Here is a 22,717-nt window from a genome sequence, read left to right as displayed (position 1 = left end):
AGCCCAGAAGCAGCTTCCCAGGCTGGGCAGGGCGAGGGGCGAGCCTTGGGGCCGAGACGGCTTCGGAAACCGTGACAGAGCGGCGGGGAAGGGACCGTGAGGGGACCGTGACCACCCCGGATCCTCCCCGGGTGCTGGGGCCTGGCCCCGCCGCCTCAGCCCCTTCCCGCCCCGGGGCCGGGCCCTGTCAGGTTCCCGCCCTTTGCGGTCTCCATAGCGACGCGGCCGTAAAGCGCGGCCGCGCGTGGCGCTTGGCGGCACTTCCGGCCGGTGCGGCCTAGCGGCGGCGGCGGCGCCCCCGTTGTCCCGCAGCCATGGAGATGCCGCTGCCGCCCGACGGTGAGCGCGGCCCCGGGGGGGTCTGAGGGGGGCGAGAGGGGAGAAGGGAAGGTTTGGGAGGGGTGTGAAGGGAGGGAGCGGGCCCGGCGCGGGCTGACGGCGCTGCCTCCCCACAGACCAGGAGCTGCGGAATGTCATCGACAAGCTGGCGCAGTTCGTGGCGCGGAACGGGCCCGAGTTCGAGAAGATGACGATGGAGAAGCAGAAGGAGAACCCCAAATTCTCCTTCCTCTTCGGGGGCGACTTCTACGGCTACTACAAGTACAAACTGGCCTTGGAACAGCAGCAGCGTGAGTGGGGGCCGCGACTCGGGGCCGGCCGAGGGTGGCGGCGGGCCCTGCCCCCCTCCCCCCCCCTCCCCTGCGGCTGCTGCCTCCCGGTCCCCTCTGGGCCCCGGCCCGCGGAGCAGCTTTGCCCCCCCTGGCTTCGCTGTACCCTGCCGGGATCGGTTTGCGGCCTCTTCCTGCCGTCTGAGCTCCAGGTAGATGGCTGAGCCCTGCCCGCGGCTCTGCACGCCTCCCCTTTGAGGGTTTGGAGCTAGGTTGGGCTGTGCTGTGGGCACAGGGGGCACTCGGGAACCGGGAGGTCCCACACAGAGCTCCGGGAGCTGGTCTGGTGTTGGAGACGTTCCTCTCCCATTGAGCAAGGAGTCGCTTGTCCCCCTCATCTCTTTGCACCACCCACCCTTAATTGCACGATTGACATTTTGCATCGAACCATTATGTAAAGAATGAGGGTCTGGAACCAGCACAGCGTTTGTGTATGGGCTGGTGGTAGCAGACTTATATTTGAGGCTTGCTTTAAGAGTTTACTTTGTCTGACAGTGCTGTGCAAGCAAAGTCAAGACATTGAGGCTACAACGCAGATCCAGCCACTGCCCCAACCATCTCTCCCACCACCGGCTGCTCCCATCCCAGCTCCTCAGGGCACTCCTTCTGTGGAGGAACTTATCCAGCAGAGTCAGTGGAACCTGCAGCAGCAGGAGCAGCATCTCCTTGCCATGAGACAGGTTGGTGTGAAATAAGCACTCGTCTGCCTTATCCTAAACTACCCGTGGCTGCAAATATTCAGAGCGAAGGGAGAGAGAAAGGCTTCCATCTGACTGGTGGGTGGTGGGTTTGGGTGTTGGGGAGGAGAGGAGGCATTATTGTACTTATTTTAGTTCCACGGTAATTGCCACCGAATCCTTAGAACAGATGTATGTGATGCTTTAGTAAGATTGGTCCTTGATTAAGATAATATATTTAGTATATGAAAAGCCCTGCTGGTTCACAGAGTGGAAGAAATTGTGACTGCATTTGATGCTGGAGGCTGCTGGGAACTGCGATAAATGTGGTTGTACTTTAGCAGTAGCCTAAAATAATCTTGTACCTCAAGGCAGATTCAGATTTGGGGCGGGAAGGTGCTGTGTACTTGAACTAGGTGTTTTTGCAGGCACCACTTTGCCCTTAATGTTACTGACAACCAAACCGAGGATTTATGGAAGAAGGGAGCACTCCTGAAATATATGTTTAGGACCTGTCTGCAATTATTTTTTTCAATGAAGGAGGGACATAAGAAGCAGAAATGAATACAGTTTTTTTTTTTTTTTTTTTTTTTTTTTTTCCCCAAAGAATGAGAATAGTCTTCTTAAAAACAAATAATCAAAACGTTTATGTGTGATAACATTGCCTGTAAAGGGTCTTGGTTTTTGAGAGAGCTGCTTGTGGTTAAGAGGCTAAGAGGCCTGGGCTACAGCAGCTTAGTTTTCTAAAAGAAAATGGGATGTAATTTAATTTTATTTTATAACTTTATTTTTTTTTTCAGGAACAAGTCACATCAGCAGTGGCCCTTGCAATAGAGCAGCAGATGCAGAAAGTTTTGGAGGAAACCCAGTTAGATATGAATGAATTTGACAACCTGTTGCAGCCAATAATCGACACGTGCACAAAAGATGCAATCTCAGTAAGTGATGTTAGTCTGAGCACTTACTTGGTGCTGTTGTGGATTAGGAACAATCGGAATTTTGGGATTGTATAGAAAATAACTATGTTTTGTATGGTAGGCAAGAAAATTACCTGAAAATTTCTCTTCTGGCAGTTATTTCAGTGTTCTAGGGAGTCCTTATGATGTGAACACTTTAGACCAGCTTTTTTTTTTTTTTTCTTTCTTTTCTCTAAGGCTGGCAAGAACTGGATGTTTAGTAATGCAAAATCTCCTGCACACTGTGAGCTGATGGCTGGGCACCTGCGAAATCGTATAACAGCAGAAGGAGCTCACTTTGAGCTTCGCTTGCACCTGATTTACTTAATTAATGATGTATTGCATCACTGGTAAGGATTAAATTGTGTTTTTCAGTTTTATGTTTTGATTAATTGGGTGAAAGCTGTCTCTGCTACATATATTCTTTGACTAGTCACCTTTTATTTTTAATGTATTCATTATTTTTAGCAGATGCCTTAACATCTGTAGCTGGCACAAAGATCTGGTGCTTTAATAATCAAATTAAACTTTTATCTAATTTGTATATTTTTATTCAAGTTAAGGCTGTACAGTAAAAATGTAAAGGAGGGAACTCTATATCTATGAATCTTTTGGTACAGTGGAAGCTGGGAGGAATTGATTTGCAATGCTTTTAATGCTATATTTAATGCTATAGTGAACAGCAGTAACTCTTCTCCTTCCCCTTCCTTTTTTGAAGCCAGCGGAAGCAAGCACGGGATCTCCTGGCTGCTTTACAGAAGGTGGTTGTACCTATTTATTGTACCAGTTTTTTAGCGGTGGAGGAGGATAAGCAACAGAAAATTGCCAGAGTGAGTATCTGGTTTTAGTTTAACTGTGCTTTGCTTTGTTAGGTTAATGCCAGGCAAATTCACAACTACAAGGACAGAAGAGGACTGCTGAGATGTTTTTAGTCTGGTTGTCTTCACAAAATCTTATCACAGGACGTGCTTTGCATTTGAACCTATTTGAACTACAACCTAAGAGTACTTAGCTTTAGCTATTGCTAAAAGGTTGAATGCATTTGAGTCTTTGGTGGTTCCAAATACAACTGAGTAAATCCTAGGTCTTTTGATAAAGCTGGAAATATTTTACAAAAAAAAATAGCCTCAATTTTTCTGTGATTGTTCATCAATTCTAAGCACCTTTCACTCTTGAATTTATGCAGCTTCTTCAACTATGGGAGAAAAATGGATACTTTGATGAGTCAATTATTCAGCAGTTACAGAGCCCAGCTCTTGGACTTGGCCAGTACCAGGTTAGCCACAAAAGAAAAGTTACTCTTTTCAAAATATGCCTGTAAATATGAAAATTTAGGAAATGTTTTTCTTTTTGAAAGGCAACTATTAACACTCCTCCTCCTCCTCCCTATTGAAGTTGTTTACAAGGGATTACAGAAAATGTGAAACGTTACCTTGTTCCTTCAAACATTCAATAATCTGGCTGTTGCTATGGTCCCAGAAAGTCTACTTGCATTAGTAACTATTACATTTCAGTCAAGCTTATTTCTGAGTGTTCTTTTTTTATGGAAATTGATGCTTGATAAAGGGGTACTAAAGAAACCATGCCTTTAAATTGTATACGCTGCCATAGCTTTAAATTTTATATGCTAAGCATTAAAATTGTTTTGGCAGCGGGAGGTACTCATTTTTAGCATTAATAATGAATGCTGTTGGTTTTAGCTGTATTTGAAAGCTAGTCTTAATATGGACAGTGAATTCTGTCCTGCAGAGAATATTTTGGAGACCTTCAGAGCTTCATAGTGTGACCAGGTCCTTCTGCCAGCAGAGTTATTTTGTGGAAGGCGGGGGGAGTGTAATATAGGAGATTCTGAATGAGCTTATAGGGGATCTGTTTTACGTGCAGCACTAACTTTGTTCTCCTCAATTTCTCACTTTATCAGGCAAATTTGATCACTGAGTATGCTACAGTAGTACAGCCTGTACAGGTTGCCTTCCAACAGCAGATACAGAACCTAAAAACTCAACACGAAGAGTTTGTAAACAGTTTAACGCAGCAGCAGCAGCAACAAATACAAATTCCACCGCTGGAGAATGAGGTGAAATCAACCCCACCGCCTCAAGCCCCCACAGCAGCACCAGCCTCAGCTCCACCATCTGCTCCAGTTACACAAGCAGGTACTAACCTGTTCTGGGGACCTGTGCAGAAACCAGTGGGTGGAAAAAATTAAGAGATTTGTTTTTATTTTTTTATCTATTTAATTCCCTACATTTTGCTTGTGAGCTACTGTGGTATGCTAGTTTGTTTCAAACAGATTCAGGCTTCTGCCTTGATCCTTGCATCTGGTGCAGTCTGATGCTTGAATATAAATGAGGAAAGAAATTATGAGTGTTAGAAATCTGTCAGAAATCTCTCTCACAGTAGTAGATTTCTGTAAAATATGACTACGTACCCAGCAAAATTCTGATGGAGTCTTGTAAGTGTGCTGGTGTTAGTAACTGCCTGTGACCTGGATGCTTCTAACTGTCTCCAATTTGTTTCAGATGATGGTAAATCTCAGATGCCCATAGGTGGTTCTTCAGAGTATGACGCGACAGGGTCTGGAGTGCAGGATCCTGCCTCTGGTGGACCTCGTGGCCCTGGATCTCATGATCAGATTCCTCCAAATAAACCACCGTGGTTTGACCAACCTCACCCTGTTGCACCATGGGGTCAACAGCAGGTATCAAGCACTGTTCTGAAATGAGATGTAGGGGGAGGTGGAACTTCACCTATTCAGAAAGACCATCTTGGGAGTGGGAGTGTTTTGAAAAGGTGGGAAGGTTATACATTCAGATTAAAATCCAAAGCTTTCTTATTCTCAGCATAGCTGAAAGCAAAGTTTAGGCTGGATTTCAGGTTGTCAGCTACTGCACTTTTCCATACGAATGAGCAGAACAAGAAGTGCTGTCTTCAAGTTCAGCACTGAGTCGTTCCCTAGCAATTTAGTTTCAGAGAAAAGACAGGAAAAGTCCACAGCTGTTCAGAAATATTTTTGAAATTGTCTACAGGCAATATTTACTTTAAAAGGTAGAACGTTTTTATCACTTTCATGTAGCCTAATGACCAGGCTTGTTACTTTTACCACCAGGGACCACCTCACTGTCCTCCATGGAATAACAACCATGAAGGAATGTGGAACGAACAGAGAGATCAAGGCTGGAACAACCAGCGAGAGACGCCGTGGAACAACCAGCCCGATCCTTCTTGGAACAACCAGTTTGAAGCCCCGTGGAACAACCAGCACGAACAACCTCCATGGGGTGGGGGTCAAAGGGAACCTCCATTTCGAATGCAGCGGCCACCTCACTTCAGAGGCCCATTTCCTCCACATCAGCAACATCCCCAATTCAACCAGCCCCCGCATCCGCATAATTTCAACCGCTTTCCACCTCGCTTCATGCAGGATGATTTTCCACCTCGCCATCCCTTTGAAAGGCCTCCTTATCCTCATCGTTTTGATTACCCCCAGGGGGATTTTCCTCAAGGTAAAGTGTGTGCTGGGCCAGGTTTTCTTACGTTGCAATACTGATTGCTGTTACAAACTGTAGTGCTTTGGGGTGACAGCATACTCTTGGTGGAGTGCTCAGGTTTTCCTGAGAAATACTGAGTTTTTGGGTTTGGGAAGCTACAACTAACTGACTCAGTAGGAAATATGTGCAGAATTGGATGCTTCCTTGCTTCTTGTCTTCCTTCCACAACCAGGATAACCAGAAACTGTAATCCAAGCTCAAGTCAGTGGCTCTTTGGGTACTCTTTTTGTGACTATTTCATTTTAAAAATAGCCCAGAGGTGAGAGGCGGGATTTACCTCCAAATTCAGTTCTTTGTACGTCAGGCTGTAGGTGAGGTCTCTTTAGCTAGGTCTTCCCTAGATAGAAGAGGTTGGAGGAAGGCAGGATGGAAGCATTTTTTCTTGTGTATCCATGGTCTTATCTTCCTCTCTTTATTTTTAGAGAAAAGCTCTCAGTTGTCTGTCTTGTGTGTGGCTAGCATTGTGTGGCTTGGTGTAGTGTCTGGTGAAATGATCCTTCCCTCCCTCGTTGGGTTTGCTCTCTTGCTGGAACATGGGGATGTCTGAGAATGTAGTCGGGGCACTGTGTGCCTGCCCTTTGTGGCTTGGGTTTGGCTGCAGGCCCCCGCTGAAGTCTGGTGGTGGTCTGCCCTGATTTAGTTTCTCTTTAGTTTTCCACATCCAGAAGTTATGATCATTCTGGAATGATCGTTGTCAACATAGTATCTAAAGATCCCTGTGGTTCTGTGTGACAAGTAACTTTAAAAATGGCAATGTAGGAGTTGCTATTTTAAGCATAAAAGATTTCTATTTCCCCAAGTCCCAAAAAGGTTGAAAACCAATGAATTATGTATTTAGGATTGTGTCTAACTTCTCCAGTAAAGATTTTTTTTTTTTAAGAGCTGTGGTAGTGAGTAGGAAGAACAGCTTTTCTTGTCTGGGTGAGGTGTGTGTGGGGAAATTAAGGTTTTTAAGCTCAAAAAAGATTCTGTGTTTTGGGTTGTATTGATGACCCGGAACATCTGTTGTATCACGCAAAGATGTTGGAGGAGGGGAATCTACTAAACCAGCTAAAATTAGGAAAGTGATGAAGCAATGACAGCGCAGCCTACGTTCAAATCCTAATAAAGATGAGTCAAATAGCAGAGGCTGAGGACTGTGTGGTGGCTGTAGTGACTTCCTGGAAAAGCCGTTGGTCCCCCTGCAGCAGGTATTGATTTTCAGTCTTCCCTTTTTTCTGCGGAGCGCAGTGAGTTCAGCAGGGTTTCCTGGTGTTCACAGCAAATGGTTTGTCCATCAGTGACTGGATGGATGCCTCTCACTCCTACTTTAACAGGATATTATCTCTACCTCTTCTTGAAACACTGCTTTAAACTTCTTTCAAGCATTTTCTTGTCACCTACTCATGTGAGTTAATCCCTGCCATGTTTCTTTCTTTATGTATAATGATTTGGCATAGAGGCAGTGTGTATTACGGATCTGTTTAGGTTGATGCTAAGCCATGATTGTGTGTTTAGGCTTCAGAAATAGATCCCGTCAGCAGCTGGCCTGCTGCATCTGAAACTTTTTGTTCTTGAGCATCTTTCTTGTGGTACTTTTTGACCACAGTATGTCCCAAAGTAAGCAGTGGCTTAGAGTTAGCTTCCTGTTGTCTTGAGAGTGGCTGCTGTAGCCAGAAAAAGAGATGCACTGCAAGATTTCTGTGAACATGAGGCTGGCTACAGGTCCTAGTTCTTCCGTTCTGTTGCTTTTCTTGATCTACAAGGTGCCAAGATTTGTTTTTAGGATAAACGTGCTAATTGACGTACACTGCTCTTATTGCCTTTCCCTTCTCTGTAGCTAAGTAAAATGTTTTAACCCTCCCACTCTGTGCAGAAATTGGACCTCCTCATCATCACCCTGGTCACAGATTGCCTCATCCTGGAATCAGCGAGCATCCTCCCTGGGGAGGGCCACAGCACCCTGATTTCGGGCCTCCCCCACATGGATTTAACGGGCAGCCTCCTCACATGCGGCGACAGGGCCCCCCTCACATGAACCATGATGATCCCAGTCTGGTGCCAAACGTTCCCTACTTTGATCTTCCTGCTGGACTGATGGCTCCGCTTGTAAAAGTAAGTGCTTGAAACTGGGCCCTGACTGGTAGGATTAAAAGATCAAAATCCCACAGTGAATATTATGGGTAGTTTAACGTGTACATTTTCAATTTCACATCTTTCCCTCCAGCAGCCCTCAGGCTCAGCACGTTGTTGTATGGGCGGGTGGTGAGGGAAGGCAGTGAAAATGGTAAAAACTTGGTGTTGTGTCCCAGTGAAAGCCAGTTGAGCCTGTATCTGTGAAAGACTCATTTTTTTTAAAGTCTTACCCCCAGTGATTTTCAGATGGGCAGAGAGACCCTGCAGTTCTGATGGGGCCACTGTGCACTAGTTTTGGTATTCAGAATTTTCTTACAAAGATGTTTTGCAACACTAGTGTTATATGTGCCAAGAATGGTAGCGAACATGCACCTGTATCAGCATCTTGGGGGATATTTGCATTTATCATTCTGTGTTTGAGATGAACAAGTAGGTCTATTCCATCTCTTGACTTCGTGTTACTCAGCATACACCAGCTTTTACCAGGTTTCCATCCAGGCACTGTTATCACAGAGGTGGATAGATAAGATGTGTGTTTTATCTACCTGGTGATCCAGATAGTGCTCCAATAGGTGTTGTGCTGGCTTATAGAAATCAAAATGGTGGTGATAGCACAAGGAAGCAGTGGGTCATCTGCAGAATCCTTATTGCTGGACCATTTTTAATCCAATAGTGAATTGTGAGGTCCCTACACAGTTAAATCTATATTTATCTCTTCAGGGTAGCAACCCCATGACACATGACAAGAATGTAATTTGTTTTGTTTCCGGCAGCTTGAAGATCATGAGTATAAACCTTTAGATCCTAAAGATATACGTCTTCCACCCCCAATGCCCCCCAGTGAGAGACTACTGGCTGCGGTTGAGGCATTTTATAGTCCACCATCTCATGACAGGCCTAGAAACAGGTAAGAGTAGGTATAGCTAACAATATGGTAAGGAAAATGCCCTACGAAGCTGTCTCAAAACAAGAAGTGCCTCTCTCTCCTTCGCCTGTGTCTTGGTTCTTCTAATGCTGAAAATAAGTGCTCTTGTTGTATTTTAAACTGTTTGATCTTGCACTGAGATGTGTGAGACCTTTCTGCCCAGGCCCTTTGTTCCCTACAAAATCTAGAGGAAATCCTTAATTGCTCCGTGGATCAAAGTAGAGTTTTACTGATGTTGGTTCTATGTGTGGTTGATTTATTGCAGTGAAGGCTGGGAGCAGAACGGACTGTACGAATTCTTCAGAGCTAAAATGAGAGCGAGACGGAGGAAAGGTCAGGAGAAGAGAAATAGGTGAGAGATCTGTCTGGTGCCTTCTGATGCATGCTGTTCATTTGGAAGGTGCTAGGATCACCTCAGACTAGTATAAGAAAAATCTGTTCAGCAGTATGTTGGTGGAATTAACTGGATTTTAAGTTGCTGGAAATTCTAATCCGTAGAAAATAGTTTTGTTTTTTTCACACTTAGGTTTTGATTGGATTGTTTGCAGAAATATAGTGCTTTTGTGTAATTTGAGTTTGATCAAAGCTACATTTGCATTTCTCAAGTATCTCCAAGGAATTTCACTGGAGTTTCTCTGCCTTTATCTGTGCAGTGGGCCTTCTCGGTCTCGCAGTCGGTCTAAAAGCCGAGGTCGTTCATCCTCCCGGTCCAATTCACGATCTTCAAAATCATCTGGCTCCTATTCAAGGTCACGATCTCGCTCTTGCTCTCGGTCACGATCCTATTCACGCTCTCAGTCCAGGTACAGTGCAATGGGATGAATCTCAGGAAGTCAGAGGCAGTAGGAAACAACCTTCAGGGCTGAAAAAAGAACCCTGGATGTTGCTTCGGAAACTTGTGCGTCTGATCTCACGTGCTGTCTTTTTCCAGAAGCCGGAGCAGGTCCCGCTCTTCCCATAGCCGCTCACGATCACGGTCACGGTCCAGATCAAAATCTTACTCCCCAGGAAGGCGGCGCCGGTCCCGGTCTCGCAGCCCCACTCCTCCGTAAGCTTTTATTTGTTTATTTCTCTTTTTACCTGGACTGTTCAGATAAGTATCATAAAGGGTACTTTTCTCGTAAACTGAGTGCATTAAGTATTTCACCAATAGTAGAAAGGATGACAAGCAGATTTGGTAATAGTGTTTGTGCTATTTCTGTATATATATAGAGAAAATATTACCATTTTGTGATGGCTTTATAACAAAACACTGTGCAGCTGTGAAGGCCTTATAAGCCTTCCTAGAATGGGGGAAAAATCCTCCAAGAGCTCTTAGTGTGAGGAAGACTAGTGTTTGATTTCTCCCTTGTACCGAGAAGCAGGTAAGGTTTGTTGGCACCTTTAAAACTCCGTAACCTAATAGCTTTATAAAAAAAAAAAAAAAAAAAAAAGATCGTAAAATGAATGGGATTATACTGGATGTTAATATTTAACAAGATTTAAAGTCCCTTGCACTGGGTCAGAACAGTATTGCTTGTTTTTAATTTCCTTTTTTTTTTTTTTATTTCCTTAGTTCTTCTGCTGGTTTGGGCTCCAGTTCTGGGCCTCCTATACCAGAATCAAGACTTGGAGAAGAAAATAAAGGCCATCAGATGCTAGTGAAAATGGGTAAGGTACTGGTTTGGAATATAAGCCAGGAAACACAATCAGGCACTCAGCTCTTGGACATCATTAATTTTTGCACATTCCTAAGTATTGTCCCTTTCAGCACCTTCATATTCTGAGGACAGAGTAAGGATATTCAGAGATGTAAGTACATAAAACGTGAAACAACGATGGCAGTTGCCCTTCTGGGAAGGATGTAGAAGACAGGGATGTGAGTTTGGCATCAAATAGGATTCAGCTACCTGGAGTTTCATCTCCCAACAGTGTAGATCAGCATCTGACCAAACAGATTGGGCTTGCATTGTCTTTCCCCTTGACCTCTTAAATGTTCTTAGGGATAGTGTTAATGTTTCTCTACTCCCAGACTTGCTGCATGTTAATGCTTTCAGGAAAAAAAAAAAAAAAAAAGAATACGGTTCATATATTGTTTCAGACTGTTATCCTGCTACATTGAATGGACGTTTTCTTTAGCTGTTTTCATGATGTTTGCTTATTCTGCAGAATTCTAGTAATACAATAGGTACAGGATTGCAATGTTGTGTCCCTTCTGCAGGATGGAGTGGGTCTGGTGGATTGGGAGCCAAGGAGCAAGGAATTCAGGATCCAATTAAAGGAGGGGATATCCGAGACAAATGGGATCAATATAAAGGAGTGGGAGTTGCATTAGATGACCCTTATGAAAACTACCGAAGAAATAAAAGTTACTCATTTATCGCACGCATGAAGGCCAGAGATGAATGTAAGTGAATGTTGCTAAGCAATTTAAAAAAACGTTCAGACTTATTAATGATATTTGTCCTATTTAGAGTTTTACTGTAGAGTATAAACTCAATTTTGAGTATTTCTTCATTCTTTCTAATATAATGGATTTTAAAAAAAAATCAACAAGGTAAGTAGACACACTCTGATTAACTCTGCATCTTTCCCTTTTCAGGGTTATGTTGTATTCTAATTTCTGAAACGTTATTAGCTTGTTTTGTGCAAGCCACATCATGGCTTCAACACCGGTAGCCTCTATCTTTAAATCTTATCCTTCAAAAAATAGGATTGTCGTAAAAGTAGCAGAGGGAGCCATACCACAGGATGGATGGCTGCCAAAGCAGGAAGGAGGTCTGTGTGGTTGGAATGAAGCTGGCCCACGCTTACTGTTTGGCCCTGCCCAACTCCTAGTTTCCTACAGTTAGTGCTGTGTTCTGTCAAACCCAGAACTGGCAATAAAAATCATAGTAGTGCAGTTTCAGAAAGGGTGCAAAGTGGAGGTGCTTCTTAGGAGATGGAGAGAATTACCCGAGTGATAGATTTTTGCAGAGAGTCTGTGTTACATTAAACTAAACAGTAATTAAAACGAAAAAAACTGGCATGCCAGTTGAAAAGTCACTTCTACCTATGGCCGCAGTAGATCTGTATAATAAAACGAATTAACATAAAGCTCAAAAGGAAAAAATCCTTATTAATAAAGCCCTCATTCCATGAAACATTTCGGACAGCTTAGGTGACTGCAGAATGTGTAAGCGCTCTTTTCCCTATTGTTTCAGTGAAGCGTGAAACGCAAGACCCTCCACCACCTGAATAAGACTCTCTGAAGAAAGATGTCTTGCATCTTCTACAAAACATTAAACTTGTATAAATCCGGATTAAAGTCTGGAGGAAGTGACAAAAGAATTACTTTTAAAACTATGGTGAAAAATGGAAAGCTATGACATGTACTTCAACACTTGTGATTTAGTGTTTAAAAAGGCCAGTCATTACTATGACATGTCTAGCACGTTTAAGAATTTCCATTTTATTTTGCAAAATTTTTTAATTAGTTAGCCATTTTATACTAGACTTAAGCCCCAGTCAAGCTCTCCCCTGGTCAAAGATTGTGATTCATTCCTGTGGAATACAGACATTATCTGATATGGTTATATGTCTCTAGTTCCATAATGTATGTTTATTTCTCTCAAAAGGTTAATTCTATTTGAAGTGGAGGGGTGCTGCCTTGGGATCAAGTCAGACTGATGCTGAGCAGTGTATCCTAATGTCTAAATGGGGAATGAAGCATCTAGTTCCAGTACAGGTGACCTATGAGCACTGTGCAAGCTTGTTAGAACCTACCATACAACTTAACACCCCTACACACCAGCTGCTGCAGTCACAACTCTGTTCAGAACACGAGGGTTAACTGTTCTAGCTTTTCAAGCGCTCTAAGGGATGTTCAATGCTTTGTAATGGAAGACATTCTTTAAGCTTTTTATATTTTTGTATATACCCTTTAATAAAAGCTAATTAGTTCAATAGAAGAGAATCAATTTTCTCTGCTCTGCAAGTTTCTAACAGTGAAATGTTATTGGAAACTTCCTTTAACCTAAATGAGGAAAAAAAAAAACTTTTGTAACTGTTTCCAGAGACCACCAGCTAAAGATATTAGGCCCTTACACTGCACTTCCACTCCAGAGGTCTGCGTGGTGGTAACCTCTTCCCAGAGTAATTTGTTTGTATAGCAGAAACCCTCTTAAAACCATTCAGTTAATATGGTGAAATATCAGTTTGTTCTAGATCTACTGTAGTTGTGGAACTGTAACTGTCTGTGAATCAGCATACAACACCTGTATGTTATCAACTTGTGAATTTTATTGTTTTGCCTTCCAATAAACACTTTTTTTAATAAAAAAATAAAACAGTGGCTCAAAGTTGAGACTAAATGGATTCCAGCACTTTGGCTGTAAGCCTCCATTGTATTGAATTTACCTCAACATTGCATATGTTTGGTTTTGTAGTAACCTGATAGGTTTGCTCAAATAAGGCACTAAGGTCAGGATGGTATTTTTCTACTGTGATAACAGTCCGGGGTGCTTCATATATATTTTTCCTTTCTACCATGATCAGAGATAGATGAGCTATGTGATAAACACACAGGCTGTGCTGACTTCTCTAAAGGGAGTGGGATAAGTGTTTTCTTATTTTTTTTCTGACCGCTGAGGTAGCCTGACTGATGGCATCTCTATCCTTCCATCATATACAGGAGCAAAAAAACAAACCACAGATGCAGGAAAATAAATTATATGTTACAAGATACCAAACAGTTGGTACAAATCGTTCTAGTACAGTTTACAACTTTATCGGTACAGTTTGAAAGTGCTTCTTGTTGCAGCTTGAGCTTTGTAAAGGTAAATTTTACGTATTGCTGATAGATTCACAGTAGTTTATCCTCCTGTGCTTTCTGAATTTCTTTGCGTGCTTGTTCAAGTGTTAGAGGTGGAGATTTGTGATTCTTGATGTACTGCAAAAGAATTAATACACCATTTATCTGTGTAGATATTTATCATATATAATCTTTGTGTCACGCTACCTGCACTTTACTAGCAACAGGAACTGATGCTTCCATTGTAACATGACAAAGATCCTTCCTCATTTGTGAACAGCTAAAGGGTAGAGTAGAAAACTTATTCTTTTAAAACTATGGCTTCCAATAAGACTTTAGTTCTGTCTTTTTTACATAAATACTTGGCTTGCTCTTAATAGAGGGATGAATAATACAGTCTTCTACTATTAATTTATTCACTGTTAATACAATTAAAACTATGTGCTGCAAATATTAGAATTGTTTGGAAAGGACTACACATTTATCTAGGCTGCTATCTAGTCTATCATACCTCTTTAGCCTCTTCTAGTGTGTGATAGTGGAACTTCTCATTCTCTAATGACTCCACCAGGCATAAATGAAGGTGCTGAATGTTCTCCACAAACTGCTGGGTCAACATCAAGTGCTGTTTTAGCATGGCATTTAAAACAAGCACTGATGGATTGTATGCTGTCAAGGCTGCAAGAAAGAAGAGTGTATGCTTAGTAACAGATTAGTCAGCTAGTAAGTGCTAAACAACCTGAGTAGGAATTTAAAACACAGTAAAATAGCATTAAGAAGTATGTTTTTCATTACCTTCTACTGCATCCATGCTGATGATGTGACTGGCAATAGGTACTGGATCAATGTAGCTGTTTCCCACAGGCGGGCCAAGTACTGCAGTGTTTGCTGTGTATAGGATAGAATTAGTTACTGGGTTTGGAGGGTTCGGTGTTAGAATTTGGTTTATCAGTTCTTCAAAACATCAGTACTTGAATTAACAACTATAGATTAATGCTGACTAGGTTAAAATATAACACATGAAAAAGCTCAAGACTGAAGAGGGCAGTATCTTGACTTAAACATGAACTTACTCTTTGACCAGCAATAGGTGAAGGGAGAATCCACTGTCTGAACTGCGGTTTCTTTTACAGTCACCCTGTGCACCCGTTCGTGCCTTTCTCTAGTACGCAAAGGTGTTGATGTTGAAGAAGATGGGTCTTTTCCAGAATACGTGCTACTCTCAGAATTTTCCTCTGACATTTCTGATACAGCTTCCCCATCTGTTGTGGACAGAGACTTTTCAAAGTCTTCAGAATATTCTGAATTAACAGTTCTCTCATCACGATCAGGATAATCCTGTCCCTGTCTAGAAAAATCTGCAGAAACTTCACCTAAATGTTCAGAGATACCAGCTTCAGTCACATTTTTTTCAGTATCCCCTTCAGGATTACTCACACCAATTACTGTACTTATTTTAAGAGAGAGTTGGTCCTTTTCCACCTGGAATGTATCTTTTTTTGGATTTCTGTTTGATTCTTGAGTAATTTCAATGTCTGCCCCCTGTAAAATCAAACAGCTGTATGTTAGAGGAATCAGCAGTACGTAACCATAACACGCCTTAATCTCTATCATTTTCACTGCATGTGACAGTCAGCTACTCCTTTATTAGGAGATAAAAACGTTGCTTTTCTGTGTCACTTTGCAAGCTTTACATTGTTGTCAGTTTAGTAAGGAAATGCAAAGACACACACAAAAAGAATTTGGTCAGGTTGCAGTAGACTGCAAAATCCTGACCTAACTTTACAGCTAGTGAGCCAGGCTCATCTCTGATAGCTTATGGGTAGAATAGAAGTATTTATTTTAGAACCTCCACCCTTCACCAAACGATGGCAGAATAGAGATATGAACTAGTATGGAACTTCTACTTACTTTCTGCTTGAATTCTGCCATCTCACTGGTGATATTTGATGCCAAATCATCAAGGCTCAGGATATTCAGCCTGAAGTCTGCAATTGAGCGACAAACCACCATGAGGCCTCACATGAAAGTTACAGTACACATCCATTAAGTGACAAAAAGAAAAAAAAAGTGTAATACTAAGAAGTAATAGTACGCAGTCACTGTTTAAATCTTTAAGTTAACAATGGCTCTTTCTAAATTCTAAATTAGGCTGCTGAATTCTTTCAAACCAAGTATTTGCCCGTGCTTATTAGTAGATCATTAGTACAATTTGTGCCAGGTCTATCAAGACAACACCTGGGAAAGCTTACCATTTGAGCTTACGCTGGTTGAATCTTCTGCATCAGATGCTTTTGAAAATAAATCATCTAAAGATTTTATTTCACTTCCATCACTTCCAAGTGATATTTGGGTTTGCTTGGCGTTGCCTGTTCTGGGCAAGGTCATTTTTACAGTATTGTCTTTCATAGAAGAAGATGGTGATTGAGATTTCATACCACGTAGTGCTGACAGGTTTCTGCTGGCTGGTGGAGGTGTCAATAAATCAACTGTACCAAAAACATTCTTCTCTAAGTCTTTGCTGTGACGAGAAGGTGCTTTGGATACCTCTGTCAGTGAAATTTCCTTATGAGACGGAGGAGATGTTCCTAATGAAACGGGAGCCTTACTCTTTTAAAGAACACAAAAAAGAGATTTATGTGTTACTTCATTTACTGTATGTGGATCACCAAAAAGAGAAAGAGATTATAATGGGTAAACCCAGTAGTTTTAGTGTGAATTGAAGCTAACACATCACAAGCAAGATACAAACACAGTATTAAACACTATTTTCTGCTGTTAATAAATAGTGACATACCAATTAAAAATACCTTATAAAAGTGTGAACAACATAATCCAGTGAAGACTGTATTTACCTTTCCACTCCACTTAGAATCACTTGTACCAACCCTCCGATTCTCATTTCCACTGGGAAACTCCAGAGAGTTCTCTGTGAATTCTCTCTTTTCCTTTTTGCCTGTATCCAAACCAAGCTTTTGTTTAACCGTACCACTCTTTTTTGGGCTTTGGATGCTTTCATCTTCCACAGGACAGGCATTACTGATGGCTGTGTTCCTACTGGCTGTAGTGTAATTCTTCAGATATTTCTTGCCTCTTGCACTGCGCTCAAGACTGGAAGCAGATGAGAGGTGTTCTTCATCCAAAGGCTTCTGCCTGAAGTCAGCGTTTTGCAATGCCATCTGCTTCTTCCGATTCATGATTTTGCTTTCTAGCTGTGCCACCTTCCTCAGCGCTGAGCTTGATCGCGTGTGGGCAGTGCCACCCGGTGCGCTCTTTGCTACGCCTCTGTTCATTGCCTGCACGGCGCCTCCCAGCGCCTGGCACCGCTGGTTTCCCCGTACTTCCACATCCTGCACCTTGAGGAACCTGCTGCGGTGCCACGGCGCTCTTCCAGCCGCCTCCAACCCCATCTCTCCCACACGGAGGTCGCTGCCGGAGCGAGGAAGGAGCAAGGAAGGCCCGGCGGTTCTCCAGCGCTGCGCATCGCCGTGCCCCTGCCCGGAGGAGGACACGGAGTGAGGCTCCCGCGGCCGAGCCCTCAGAGGCAGAGCCGCACGGCCCGGCACCCACTCCCCCCGGCCCTCCGGCCGCCTCCTCCCGCCCCTCCTCCGCTGAGGGCTCTCCTCACCGGCCGGGGACCCCCTTGTCGAGGCCGGGCCCTCACCTGCTCGCCGCCCACCGGCGCCCTCCCCGCCCGAGCGCTCGCAGCCATCTCGGGACGCGCTGAGGCGGTTGAGCGGGACCGTATCCCGGAGACGCCCACCCCCCAATATCCCGCCCCCTCATTGGCTCAGCGCTGAACCCCCCCAGCCCGCCGCCGAGCATTGAGCTCAAACAGCCAATCGCAAGGAGGCATGCTGCCGCCCGGCAGTCAGAGCGCTGACTACAAGCCCCAGCATGCATCTCGCCGCGCGAGCACGTGCAAGCCGCTCCTCCTTCGGGGAGGCTAAACCAATCGAGTGGCGACTAACAAGAAGCGGGGGGATGCTTAGCCAATCAGAGCCCGCCGTAGAACGGGCGGGCCCCGAAGGCGCGAAGCGGCGGCGCTGCTCTGGGCTGAGGCGCGAGGCCGCCGTCGTGTGAGGGCGATGGCGGCCGGGCCGGGCGGTGGCGGCGCCTTGAGGCGGGGGCTGGGGGTGCTCCTGCTCCTTGGGGCCTTGCTGGGGGCTGCCCGGGCCGCGGTGTATTTCCAGGAGCAGTTTCTGGATGGAGGTTGTGGGCGAGGGAGGGAGCGGTGGGGAGGAAGGGGACCCCCCTCATGCTGTCCCCCCCCCCATAACGGCCATTTTGTGTCCCCCTGTGGGCGCTGGTACCGCCCGGTGGGGCAGCTGGCTGGCAGAAGAGGTGGGTGCACTCCGAGTACAAGGCGGAAAGGCTGGGGACGTTTAAACTCACGGCTGGGAAGTTCTACGGAGATCCAGTGAGAGATAAAGGTGTGTGGGTTTTGTGGAAAATACACCACAGAAGCCATCTCAGGAGCTGAGGATTGGTCTTTATAGCACCTGCCTGTGTGGCAATAGAAGTATTTTCTCCACAAATAGCAAGAAAAGCGAATGTTTGAATGTTATTCTAATTATCTTTACAGGTCTTCAAACTAGTGAGAACTCCAAATTTTATGCAATCTCCTCACGATTTAAGCCATTTAGTAACAAAGGGAAGACTCTGGTCATTCAATATACGGTGAAACATGAGCAAAAGATTGATTGTGGTGGGGGATACATTAAGATTTTTTCCTCAGACTTGGATCAGAAGAACCTGAGTGGAGATTCCCGTTATTATATAATGTTTGGTGAGTTTACTATTCTGCATTATGAAAATATTGCCACTGCTGTTGTGCAGCTTCTCAAGGAAGGTTGTTGAAATGGTAGGAAAAAATAATGAAGAGCTTCATAAAAAATAAGAATGCTGTGACTGTAAGCAGTTAGCTCTTTATGTTTGCAAAGAGGATAGCAAATAGTTAGCTCTTTATGTTTGCATGCATAGGATAAAAGTTGCTCAGCGAGATTTTTTTGAAGACCTTTACTTGAAGTAACATTCTGTATGCTGTTATCTGCTCTTACATACATTCCTGTGTGATGTGGTGAAGTTTCTGGGTTTGTATCTAAGTGAAATTTGTCATTATGTAGGTCATGTGATTACAGAGTTATTCAGCTTATGCCACAGATAACTTATCTTGCCTGGATTTTTTTTTTTTTCTTTTCTTGAGTCAAGGCTGTAACAGAACTAAGCCTCAGACAAGACAAAATCTAATTCTAAGGTACCTTTAGAGACTTCTGAATGGAAGCCACGTCATTCATTACAGATGGAATGGCATTCCACAGAAATCATTTGGAACGGGAGAGATGTCTAGTGGTGTTAGAAGGAAAAGTAAACAACCAGTATCTTTCTAAAAACAATTTAAGGATGCAAAGCCTGTTATCTCTTTGTAGGGCCAGATATTTGTGGATCTGAGACAAAGAAAGTCCATGTTATTTTAAATTACAAGAATAAACCCCACCCAATCAAGAAACCAATCAGATGTAAGGTAAATGCACATTTCAAAGATAGATAAACTTTAAAATAACAAAACTAGAATAATATTAAGAACTAAAACCAAAAAATTCCACAATTCTAAAAACACAATTCCAAGCATATATCACCTTTGAGAAGTTGTCTTTCACCATATCTTAAAAATCATGTTAATTTTGGGACATCAGATATCTTGCAATTAACAATGTTTCTAGTTCAGTGATTGTGTTCGTAATCACCTGACCCTGATATAGGGTGGAACAAGGTTGTAAGGCTGCTGTACGTTATTAAGAACTGTATGTCTTTCTATTTCTTTGTTGTAATTTAATTAAAGCATTTCTGAAAGAGACTGCTTTTTCTGGGATTGAAATGCAAGTTGCTAGTTATACTTTAAATATTTTTGTTCTCAAGCTATGCAGCAAACTTCATGTGCCTTTGCTTCAGCTATTTGGGGTGTAAATAACTTAGATAATCATTTTATATTCCACTATAGTCAATCTTGTGACATTTCCTTTTGCCAATCAGATGAGGACTGTTTTCTTGCAACCATTTTGTTTTGCTCATATCCAGAAGGGGAGGCTAGAAAACATACTTGGAAGCTACATTACATTAACTGTTTTCCCTCTACAGAAAACTTTTTTTTTTTCTTACTGTTTAGGAAAAAATCCATTAAAACTAGTAACTCTGATTCAAGGAAGTTCCAAAGAGCTGTATTTAAAGCTTTTAAAAGATTTTACTTGCTTTCTTTAAAACCCAGGTTGATGGATATACACATCTGTATACTTTGATTATAAGGCCAGATCAGACTTACGAAGTAAAAATTGATAATGAAGTGGCTGCATCAGGCAACTTAGAAGATGATTTAGATTTTTTGCCACCAAGGAAAATTAATGATCCAGCAGTGAAGAAACCCCATGACTGGGATGATCGAATCCAAATTGATGATCCAAATGACATCAAACCTGAGGTAACGGTCTCTTGAATCTGTACTCATTCTGCGTGATAGGGTTATTTGGGTTCTGCTGAGACTGATGTAGTTGAACTGTGCACTAGTTCTGCTTTCTTTAACCTTTCTGTGCCTTTTTTAAGGATTGGGATGAACCTGAATACATCATGGACACTAGTGCTGAGAAACCTGAAGACTGGAATGATTCTGTGAATGGAAAATGGAGTTACCCTATGATCAAGAATCCTCTATACAGAGTATAAATAGTCCTGTAGATCTAGTTATGGATACCATGTTAAGCAGCTTTTCTTTCCCTGACTGTATTCAGAATATGCGGTTTATCCTAGGGGGAGTGGCAACCAAGGCAGATTGATAACCCAAATTACAGAGGGGTTTGGCCTCACCCAAAGATTGACAATCCAAATTACTCGCCGGATTACAATATCTACAGTTTTGAAAACATCAGCATTATTGGACTAGATATCTGGCAGGTGAGTTGAGTTTACTGCAGATAGTGGAAAATAAAGAACTTTTTCTCACTGGATGTGTGGCAGTTCGTCTACCCTTTGAATGTAAGCATTATCTGTTATTTTGGAATCTTTGATGGACAGTGTTCTTAACTTGCTTTTATTTAAATATATATACAAAACTGCAAAGTATTAAAAAAAAAAAAAAAAAAAAAGCATTGGTCTTCTGTTGTAATTGTTTCTTGGTTCATAGCCATGTACAGATAAGTAAGGGGCCTAAACTGATCTGTGTGAGTGTTGGAAAGTATGACTTACTCCACCTGACTTGAGATTCATAGCAGAGGCTTCAGGCAGCTCAGTTTCTCCTTTCTCAAAGGTTAACAAGGAGAAATCTGCCCTCTGGAGGCCCTTCTGAGGTATTCCTCTACCTCAGGTTTCCTCAGTAGCTAGAATTGAAACTTAAAATTTCTATGAGCAGTAAAGTATCTAAAGTGTAATTAAGTTGTTTCAATTCTTGAAAATAGTTTTCCAAAACCAGAGAGAATTCTTTATCAAATTCTGCAAAAAGCTATGGGGTTCTTAACGTGTTTTCTATCTATTAAATATATAATACAAACATTATTAGAAGAATGAAACTAGAACCATAAAGGAATAAGAGGCGTCTTGTGTTTTTTTTTTTTTTTTTTTTTTCCCCCCTCTTTCCTCAAAGGTGAGAGCTGGCACAATTTTTGACAACTTCTTGATAACAGATGATGAGGATTATGCGGAAGACTTTGGAGATGAAACATGGGGAGAAACAAAGGTAGTACATGAAATTATTGTTTATTTTGGTTCTTGATTGTCACACCTTAAAAATTCTGTTGAATCTGAGCAAGATCCTATTGGTGCACAAAAATGAAATCTTTAATATTAGGATCCCGAAAAGGAAATGAACATCAGGCAGACTGAGGAGGAGCAGGAGAGAGAAAGGGTCATAGAAGAAAAATACTTTGAGCAACGGTTTAAGAAAAAAATAAAGGAAAAAAGAAAATCTCAAAGAGATCGAGTGATGAGGAGCTCTATCAAGAAAGAAGAGCTTTAATTATGTGAAAGACACTTTTTTTCCCAATTATCTCTATAAAGATTTTGATGTTTTGCTAACAGCTTGTTGAAATTTGCATTGTTGAAGCTGTATTAAGGCTGGACTTAAAAATATTTTGTGAACTTTGAGTTTTGTTACAAAGTACTATGATGTACTTTAAATATTATTAAAAATTTACCTTTTATTGCAATTGTATTAAATACATTTTAAGTGTTACATTAAAAGCACCATTTTTGGAACTGTTTTACAGTTTTTTCATAATTTAATATTAAAATTAATGCTCATTTTGAGGAGATCAAAATGAGCGTTTTGTTACTTCATTAAAGGATTTTGCATGTCAGATGTGTAAAGTGTGTTTCACTACATACTTCAAACTAAGAAGATAAACTTAGAAGGATTTCTGAACCAGGAACCACTGCATATTTTTGACCTCTTGTAACTTGTTCTTTTAACTTTGTTCAGTCACTTGTATCACGTGTCCTTCCTTCTTCTCTCTTGTCTTTTTGCTCTTCTGCATTTCTAGGTGTGGGCTTTTTCTTTCCTTTTCTTAAAAGTAATGCCATGAATTTAGCTAAAACTGAAGCTAGTCATCATTTTTTGTCTACTTCTTAGCTACTTAGCTCCCCTGCAGCTGCCTCAACAGTTCAGTGTAGTAAGCAAATGGGGAGTGGAAGGAGCAGTGGAAGCTCAGTTTCTGGCCTGTGGTGCAATTGAGGTCAAATTCCTTCACTTATCTTAGTCCTGCACCCTGTAAGACAACTTGCAATGACCCTATGGAGTAAAGAATTTTTACAGGCACTGAAAAACAATCCACCGACAGTTTTTAGTTCTTTTCCTACGCCAGTTCCTCTTGGTTTAGCTTTTATATGACTGCACTGACCAGCCTTGTTCAGGCTGCTCTTTGGTATCTGTACTGTCCAGGCAGGGAGTCATTAACCCTGTTATATTTGATGCTGAATGTTGTATCAGAAACCTGAGGCAGCTTAACTGAGTGAAGTCTGTATCCGTAAGGTTTTGTGTAACCAAGTCAAAAGCTAACTTGGCCGCAGCTC

The 22,717-nt window shown here is 42.4% G+C and overlaps 3 protein-coding genes across 5 annotated transcripts; 2 read left to right on the top strand and 1 right to left on the bottom strand.

The window, feature by feature from the left end:
- Positions 1–138: 138 nt before the first annotated feature.
- CHERP (calcium homeostasis endoplasmic reticulum protein) lies at positions 139–13,168 on the top strand. Of its 2 annotated transcripts, none has more exons than XM_082780028.1 (18): positions 139–339; positions 456–629; positions 1,164–1,348; positions 2,146–2,283; positions 2,500–2,651; positions 3,020–3,131; positions 3,488–3,577; positions 4,223–4,457; positions 4,824–5,002; positions 5,411–5,807; positions 7,708–7,946; positions 8,741–8,874; positions 9,158–9,244; positions 9,546–9,695; positions 9,824–9,940; positions 10,448–10,542; positions 11,093–11,278; positions 12,075–12,476. In XM_082780028.1, the coding sequence occupies exons 1-18, from the start codon at positions 315–317 to the stop codon at positions 12,110–12,112; spliced, it is 2,733 nt and encodes a 910-aa protein (XP_082636154.1). In that variant the 5' UTR covers positions 139–314; the 3' UTR covers positions 12,113–12,476. The 2 variants fall into 2 exon arrangements, with proteins under 2 accessions (XP_082636154.1, XP_082636155.1); XM_082780029.1 differs by lacking the exon at positions 12,075–12,476 and adding an exon at positions 12,489–13,168 and having other exon boundaries at positions 140–339.
- Positions 13,169–13,336: 168 nt separating this feature from the next.
- LOC309887942 (uncharacterized protein C19orf44) lies at positions 13,337–17,394 on the bottom strand. Of its 2 annotated transcripts, none has more exons than XM_082780030.1 (8): positions 17,328–17,394; positions 16,519–17,157; positions 15,916–16,273; positions 15,575–15,657; positions 14,737–15,205; positions 14,459–14,551; positions 14,175–14,341; positions 13,337–13,801 (listed from the first exon to the last, which is right to left on the bottom strand). In XM_082780030.1, exons 1-8 carry the CDS (start codon positions 17,373–17,375, stop codon positions 13,715–13,717), a joined length of 1,944 nt encoding a protein of 647 aa, XP_082636156.1. In that variant the 5' UTR covers positions 17,376–17,394; the 3' UTR covers positions 13,337–13,714. The 2 variants fall into 2 exon arrangements, with proteins under 2 accessions (XP_082636156.1, XP_082636157.1); XM_082780031.1 differs by having other exon boundaries at positions 15,575–15,651.
- Positions 17,395–17,751: 357 nt separating this feature from the next.
- On the top strand, positions 17,752–21,665 carry CALR3 (calreticulin 3; the record flags this gene model as incomplete). Its single annotated transcript, XM_082779913.1, has 9 exons — positions 17,752–17,875; positions 17,992–18,096; positions 18,249–18,452; positions 19,093–19,187; positions 19,929–20,138; positions 20,261–20,374; positions 20,465–20,608; positions 21,294–21,386; positions 21,498–21,665. 9 exons carry the CDS (start codon positions 17,752–17,754, stop codon positions 21,663–21,665), a joined length of 1,257 nt encoding a protein of 418 aa, XP_082636039.1.
- Between the last annotated feature and the right edge of the window lie 1,052 nt (positions 21,666–22,717).

The sequence above is a fragment of the Aythya marila genome (assembly GCF_965140915.1).
Source record: "Aythya marila genome assembly, chromosome: 27".
Taxonomy (NCBI): Eukaryota; Metazoa; Chordata; class Aves; order Anseriformes; family Anatidae; genus Aythya; species Aythya marila.
The sequence above is the reverse complement of the archived record's forward strand: the minus strand, read 5'-3'. Positions and strand labels throughout refer to the sequence as shown.